The sequence below is a fragment of the Oryzias melastigma genome, linkage group LG17 (assembly GCF_002922805.2).
Source record: "Oryzias melastigma strain HK-1 linkage group LG17, ASM292280v2, whole genome shotgun sequence".
Taxonomy (NCBI): Eukaryota; Metazoa; Chordata; class Actinopteri; order Beloniformes; family Adrianichthyidae; genus Oryzias; species Oryzias melastigma.
The window spans coordinates 19,317,034-19,325,201 of NC_050528.1; the positions used below are offsets into that span (position 1 = coordinate 19,317,034).

The 8,168-nt window shown below is 38.5% G+C and overlaps 1 protein-coding gene across 1 annotated transcript in view; it reads right to left on the reverse strand.

Moving 5' to 3' along the window:
• The window catches only part of LOC112147392 (solute carrier family 25 member 36-A), a 16,637-nt gene extending 8,593 nt beyond the window's left edge, over positions 1-8,044 (reverse strand). The window contains exons 1-4 of the mRNA XM_024273741.2: positions 7,608-8,044; positions 5,904-6,068; positions 4,156-4,233; positions 980-1,080 (exon numbers count right to left, since the gene is read on the reverse strand). Of these exons, the coding sequence (XP_024129509.1) occupies positions 980-1,080; positions 4,156-4,233; positions 5,904-6,068; positions 7,608-7,648 (385 nt within the window). The 5' untranslated portion in view covers positions 7,649-8,044. The remainder of the gene's footprint in view (positions 1-979; positions 1,081-4,155; positions 4,234-5,903; positions 6,069-7,607) is intronic.
• Positions 8,045-8,168: the final 124 nt, after the last annotated feature.

Genomic DNA, 8,168 nt, shown 5'->3' on the forward strand with positions numbered 1-8,168 from the left:
AAAAAAAAAAAAAAAAAAAAAAAAAGTTGAAACGACGGTTTAAAGCAAGAATGGTTATTCTGACAAACAGAATGACTGAGTAATAGCTGTCTATTTCTCAATAGAAGTCTATAGAATTTCAGCTTTTAGGGACCAGTGAGTACTTCCTATTTGGAACATGAGGGGTCACTCAGTCCAGTTCTTAATACACAGTCAATGTTTGTGAAAAACAAGCTAACTGCGTTAGCATACTGGCAATACATGCAACTCCCAACCTTGTTTGCAACACATAAAAATAAAAAGACCGATACTGATAAAACAAACAATACTGTAAATAGACTTTCAAAACCTTGTTAGTAATGTAAAAAATAATAAACACAGTCCGACACCTTTACACAGGGGGCCACGTTAGCATATTTACAATAACACTCAACCTTGCATACGTTTCAAAATCGCTTCGACATCATTAAGTACGACCAAAAATAATTAATCGAGTCATTTTGATTTTTCATTTTTAATTATTCGATGAAGGCTTTTAAGTGCACCTTATAGTGCGGAAAATACGATATGTAAAAATTTTCTTTGAGGGTAAAAATAAAAAGGTGATGCCGTTTGATCCTGAGAGTCTTAAATTGTGCTTTCTGATCAACGGATTACTGTTCTAATGACAGAATTTGACTTAACTCTTTTACAAATGAAACAGCTAAATGTTTCCAACTCAAAACAGACATTCTTATTTAGCCTTAGCATGCTTCAGGTGGGGGGGGAGGGTGGTGCCTGGGACACTTCATATCGTGGGAATAAATGATGAAAAGAAAAAGGGAAGGCTGTCTCATGAAGACACGGAAGAATTCTTTTCATATGATTTTTTTTTTTTTTAAACAAACCCCATCAGTTGGGATACACTGCCCAGGCGGACTGACAGACAGTCAAACAGGCAGATTTAAACAGGAAGTGACAGAGACAGGCAGAGGGGCATGGGAGAAGGAGCCGTCATTACCTGCCATCCCCGCAGACAGCATGTGCACCTGCGTCGAGTCTGGCTCCAGCACGCCATTCAGCTTCTCTTTGGCTGTTGAATAGGCCGCAAAGTAGATCGCCCTTTGGAGAAAACAGCGGGAAAAGGTCAAGCAGAGGTACTATTAAATAAAAAGTAAAAATCTAAAGAGTAAATGAGATCCAATGGAGATGGTTTGCATAGATGCTGCACTGACCATCACTCATCAAATGGAAAAGGTCGACAACGTAAAACCTAAATATAGTACACTGAAAAGTAGGTCAGGAAAAGAATAGCCGTGTGCCATGTGTGAGAGTGAAGGGCACGTTTTAAGGAAAGCTTAGCGCTGATTAGCTGCTCTTAACTCAGCAAATCGCAGGGTTTTGTGAACATTTTGACTGAAGGAAAAAGCATGCTTGTGCATTTGACATGTTAATCATTATGGTTGGTTGAACGAGCCGTCTACACTCTGAGCTGGTGCTGCTAATGAAGCACGGTGGACTGCACTCTCATTAACATTTGAGAGGCTTGTAATTTTCCATTGTGATTTAGAGGAAATTTCCAGACGCAGAAATTTGTAATAGCAAATAAAGAGAATAATCTTGCAGCTTCCTAATTATACATTCACTGACCTCACGCAATTACTAAATCGTATAACTGAAATTATCTATATTAACCTTGTGGATTTTTTAGAACTCTTTACTGAAGACCAACAAACGTATTCTTGTTTAACTTTTTCAAAAGATATTTTTTTAACTGTTTATGTTGATATTATTCATATAAACTGCTTATTTTATCATTTCCAAAAAACATTTAAAGCTGTTTAAATGTCAATGTGTTGGTAACAAAAAAAAAAAACTCTCCAGATTTTTACAACCTCCACCATAACACAAATTAAGTCTAAAAAACCTCATAGATGTCATATTTTACAGGGTTAATAAAATAATACAAAAATGACTTGATTATAACTTCTCTATACTAAACAAGAAACATCTTTAGTACAAAAACCGAGCAGCTAAATCTTTATTTTGCCGCTATAGATTAAATTAACATGTTGGGAAATACTTTGGTTCACATTTAATCAAATAAACTTTAATAAATACAGTTATTTTTTAATACAAAGTGCTAAAAGATGCTACATACAACAATTGGGTGTATATGAGAACTGGACTGAGTCAGCCCCCACCCCCACATTCCAAACAGGAAGTAGAAGTTAAAACCCCATGGACATCTATTGAAAAATATAAAATAAACATCTATTACTCAGTAATTAAATTCTTTCTCTGTTTATATTTTGATAATTGTGCAATTTATAAACTGGCCAATCAGATGCCTCAAGTACGTTTGACAGCCTGCTTTCAAGTGGAAGGGGTGTGGCCTTCCCACAAGCTCACTCCTGATTGACTAGAGTGGTTGCCAAAGAAACACCAACTTAGACGAGAAGGACTTGGTGGTAGGCAAGATGGCGCCCAAACAAAACATTAAACTCATCATCAGTTGTCAGCGGAAATGTTGCAACTGTAGCCGGAAGCTGAATTTGTGTATCTGTGCTAGAAGATTCCTAACCCTGACGTAACCCTGTTCCGGTGTTTTTCGAGGGGAGGAGCTGAACTTCAGTCAAGGACTTCCAGGTAATGATGCTCTGGTGCCATGTTGCTGTCTGAAGCCAGGTCCTCTCGACTCAGACTGATTCGGACCAATCACTACTTACTGATGATGTCAGCATGGCGGTGTCTGTGTCATAAAAAAAATGGCGACTGAATTGACTTCATTTTATTGGAGTCGAATGCAAATTATTGTCTATGGGTGACGTCACACTTGCTCAGTCCAGTTCTCTTATACAATCAATCCGTAGAATCAATTTAAAAATCAGAAAAAGCTCAACGAGTTCATTAAATTGACCAACAATGTAACAGTATTAAAGTCCAGTACAGTAAGTGAAGATATTGTGATAAGCAGTTTAAACAGCTCCACAGATAAACATAATTATATCCAAGCTCCGCCCCCGCCTCAAGCCACGGTCATTAGATTGTGTAATTCTTAGAAACATGACACGTGCAAGGGCAGATACATCTTAAAAATACTGTGCTTCCATCACACTGACAGGCTCATTAAAAAGGTAGTGTGGCATCTGAAGTTTTGCTCGAAGGCACAGCCGACGCTGAGAACCAAACTACCATCAGACTGGTGGCACTGCTCTCATTCAAGAGAAAATAAACGGACAAGAACTACATGTGTATGTAATTTAGAGTGTCTGCATAGAGACAACCCCCCAAGAAAACCAGCAAATAGATAACAAGTGGTCATGTGATCTAGCAGTAGCTGCAGGGTGGGGGGTTTGGAGACATAAGCAACTGCCTGCATACAGAATCTTCTTTGCAACATCAGGAGAGCCACAGCTGGTCAGCGCCTGCTGCTGCTTCGTTCAGCGTTGGATTTCCTGACGTCAGACCCTTACATAACTAAATCTACATAAACAACTAAAAAAATTTCTCTCACACCTGGAGAAAATCGCGACACTGCAACCACAATTGAACCGCTTTCTTTATCTGTGGCCCTGTTTGGTTTCATTCATGCAATTCCATCGCAAAAGTCAATGCAATGACGCAGGAGAGAGATTTCCCTTAAAAAAAAAAACCCTTTTATTGGCGCTGCAATCTTTCAAGTAAACACAGAAGATTGTGGTGACCTACTTTTCAGCAAGCGAGATTTTATGAAAGACGCAGAGCTCAACAGTTACTGACAGCAAGAGGTCAAGTTGGAGAAAAACCTGTTAAACTCCTGTCAACGCACCCAGAGCAGCAAGATCCTGTAAGAGCGGCAACTGATTTGAGAGATTAAAGCAATCCCCCGGAGAGCAGCTGGGTTCAAGGAGGAACAAAGAGCGACTTAAAGTGACATTTGCAGAGTCATCATATCAAATGGGAGCCACTGAAAGATCAAAAAATTTAAAGAAAGAAAAATTAAAGAAAAAAAAACATTAACAAGTTTATTTTAGTGGACAATTATATTTAGTTGACTTGAGTTTTTGGTTGGAATATTACACTCCAGCCCCCTTTACAATGCCTGGTGCCCCACTGGAAAAGCTGGTCTCAAACTTCTAAAGGTTCTGAGAAAGTAGAAGCAAACAGAAAGCTTTAAAAACACACCCAGAGAGCTGCAGATAATCCTTTACATACCTGGACGGTGCCACACCCACGAGGTTGGGGCCCAGTCCTCTGAACAGAGAGCGGGGTCCTTCTCTCTCGAGGATTAACCTACGATAAGAGTAACAGGATTTAGTACATAAATTATTTTTAATGATAACTTAAAAAATATGGCTGTAAAAATGAAAAAGTCTAAAGGATCAAAAGGGTAATCAAAGTGAGACAAAAAAGGGAAAACTTTCACTCTGCTGAGCTTTCGTTTGTAGTTTCACCGCTGCACAAGTCCCAGTTCAAAAAAAAAATCTAAACTCAGACGGAGTCTGCAAACAAACCAAAAGACCAAAAATAAACATTTATGCACAAGTCCTCGCTCTGAGTAAGCGACGTTATCAAGCCAGCCTCACGTTTTTCCTCAGTCAGTTCAAAGATTGTTCATTTGTCTCGCCAAGTTACCCGACTCAGCACGAGGTGTTCTGAACAGTTTCTTGTTGAGAGTTCTAACAAACAGACGCATTCTGTTTGGTGAGGGGAAAGCGTTGAAGTCTTTAAGTTTGTGCAGCAAAACGGACCTTTTATGGTGAAATTAATTACTTATGACAGCAGCAGCTGTCTCCTATTTAAAGACAAAAGAGAGCGTCTCTTTCCGTGATAAGTTGCCAAGCAGGACTTTGAGAATGGAATGACTTCACTTTAATAGAAATTTAGCCATATTTCTAGCAATATAATTTGTGACCAATAACTGACAGATTTCGAGGAAAGCTGTTTCATGCTATCACCAACCTCTAATGGTTGAACTCTGCTCTGCAGAGCACGGATCAAGGCCTACATTCGACTGACCCACTTTTGGCTCGTGTGTCAGTTCTCCTCTTTCCTTTCTCTGGAGCTCTTCCCCCTTTTGCCTTGCAGAACAGCGCTCTATTTCTGCAAATGGCTGCTCGTCTCAAGGACGACACAAGGAACGGTTTACGCTGGCATAATACCAGTGTTGAACACTAAAACTAACCCAGATTATTTCTACCAAAACAAGGTATTAAATCCAGATTTCTAAGAAAAGCCAAACGCAAGACTTGTTCACATAAGCTAAAAATTCCTAATTATTCTACCAATCAAAGTGTGTTATTTTAGCCAGAAACCCTGCAAGAAATTACTTCTGGTAAAACTGAAGACCAACAAAGACCTTTTTTAGATTTCAAAAGTGCACTGTCAGACATTTGTCTGAAAATTCCTTTCTAATCCTCTGAATCTAAAAATACGCTAGCATTGAAAATACTAGATTAAAACCCATTAAAATGTTTAAATTAAAATATTAATCTGCTACTTTGAAAGTAATTCAGCAGAGGTCTTGAGTAATGAAAAAAAGTTAAATGTTTATGAATTTTGCAATAGTTTTAACACTGTACAACAGCCTCTGCAACACAAAAAAGAAGAAATATATATATATATATATATATATATATATATATATATATATATATTTTTTTTTAAACAATAAACCCAGTTCTTGGCTGAAATCTGGCAATAGTAGCTTTCATAAGTTGCCTGAATTCCCCGATACTCCCATTTCCTTGTAAATGTCAAAAAATTTACTGCAAGAAGAATCTACTTTTTCTTCTTGCAGTAAATTTGTACATGTTTTCTCAGGAATCTAATTTTAAAAAAGTTAACTCAATCAGATGTTAATATTCCCCTTTTTAGTTTTACTGGGGAAGTCAGTGACAGAATACATTTGAGACAGAAAGGTAATCGGCTACATTCTTCAGCTGCTTCTTGATCCTTCTTACTTGAGACAGTGCAGAGGCCCTGGAGGAGAAACTCGAGCGACGCTGGCGCCGTTGACAGCGCTGAGCTGGACTTCAGAGATGTACAGAGTTATGGAGGATGACTGCAGTCTGGTCTTCACCACCTCCAGAGGACAAGTCAAAATAGCACCAACTGTTCCTCCACATCTAGAAAGAAGGTAAAAGTGCTGAGAAGAGTTGCCAACAAAGAAGCATGAAACAAAGATATTTGTGTGTTTATGAAAAAAAAGGAAACTGTTACAAGTAATAAAAAAAGTATAATTTTTCTTTTGAATACGCAAATTTTCTTTCTTTTTTTCCAGTCTCGTTCAACAGAAAAGTATGCAGGGAGAGCTTTCTTCTATGTGAGGTAGAGTGACTGCTGCACGTGTGCACGGTTGAACTGCGTCATTTTGTAGACTTTTACCACGTGAAAAGTCCAAAAAAGGGGGCCTTTGTGTTTACTTTTTCATGTAAAAACACTGTCCACGTGAATGATAATGCAGTCAAATTATTCAAACAAACGTGTAAACACAAACTAGTTAATAATTGACAAGTCACTTAAAAAAAAAATTAAAGCCTTTTTGACAAAATCCTAAATTGTAAAAGTAAATGTCTCCAGCAACATAAGTTGTTTAAAATTGTTGACCTTTAAAATACTGTATCATATATTTTTTTAACGCAATGTCATTCTGATATTCATACATGATTATTTCAAAGTATATTTTTTTCATCTTCTTGTCCAGATAAATAAATTCAAACAAAGTCAGAATCTGATATCCAAGTTGTGGGCCTGCAGTTGGATATTCTGACACCTTTCTGCAAGTTTCCTCAGTGTGGCAGCAGCTATATTTACCTTTCATAACACCAACTTGCATTCATGCTTTTACAGTCAGCGGTGACCCTTGCCCTACTTTCTGAGCTATTCTCGCTGCTGCATGAATGTCTCAACACTATGGTGAGGCCTCTTTGGGGAAAATCAAACTAAATTTGTTTCGGAATTGAAATTTATTTTGTGTTTACTCTGTTTAAAGTGAATGTAGATAACAGTAACGTTGTGGTATTGATTAGATTACCCACCTGAACGACAACAATTGATTAAAGATTTCAATTAAAACAAACGCAAAATGTTTATTTATTTTAGGAAGAATTTGATTTGTTGACAACTAAAAAAGTTTTAAGACGAATTTTCAGCCAAACGAGAGGAAATTGTAAGGGTTTTTTGAAAGGTTAAATGCGAGGCTAATGGAGTCATTGCAGCTGCACTTTGATCAATCACTAGCAAACATCAGCCCGGAAACGGATTCCAGTAGCTACCAAAATAAAGGCCAAAAACTAAAAGAAAAGAAAAAAATGACAGAAATAAGAAAATCAGACTTTAAAATAACAACAGAAAGATTTTTTTTACATGAACCTCTATGTGATTGTGATAATCTCTTACATATCGTGCACACTGTATAATATTTGCTTTAATATTTCTAAGGCTTATTTTGACAACTTAAAATTTTTTAGCCGGAAGTGTTTATTGGGGGCGTATTTTTCCATTTCTATAATCAATTTTAGGAAATTTTTATGTTTTTATCTTCTTTATGCACCCGATTAAATGGGCTATTTTAACGTTTTTACGTCCGAAGTAACTAATTCACGGCAGGTGATAACTGCGCAGTTTGTCAGAAAAAAGCTTTAGTAATAAACGTCGTTACTCACCCTCCGGCGAACAAATGAACCAGTGTGTCTCTTTGGCTCATTATTTAGCATACTCTGCCGTCTCGGCCTGCGGCAGAGTCGGTTTTCGCCCCGTCCCGCTGCCTCCTGCGTCCGTGAGGATGCGAGCGTCGACACCACCAACCAAGTCGACGACTAATCAGGCAGAGAGAGAGAGGGAGGACGGGCGAGACTCCGGTGATTCAGACTGCAGTGGGTCGACGAACCCCGCTCCCGTGTAACTTCAGCTCTCTTGGCCCGGATTTGGAAGTGTGCCGGGTTTAGGTACCGTCACTGAAATATCTCAGCTTCAGCAAACGGTTATATAGCACATCAACGGGTTCGACTTGATTGTCTCCTCCGCTTTCATCGCTGCATCAAGGGGGAAGGAGAGGGCAGAGCTCATAGTATTTACTGTACAATCATAGGCTGGAAACAGACGCTGCGATTGGTCGGATTGGTGTTTGACGTCACATTAAGACCGCCCTGATCATGCAGCGTTCACATGCTCAACACTGAATGAATCAGGCCTGGTTTGTATGGAAGCCCAAACTGTTCATAATT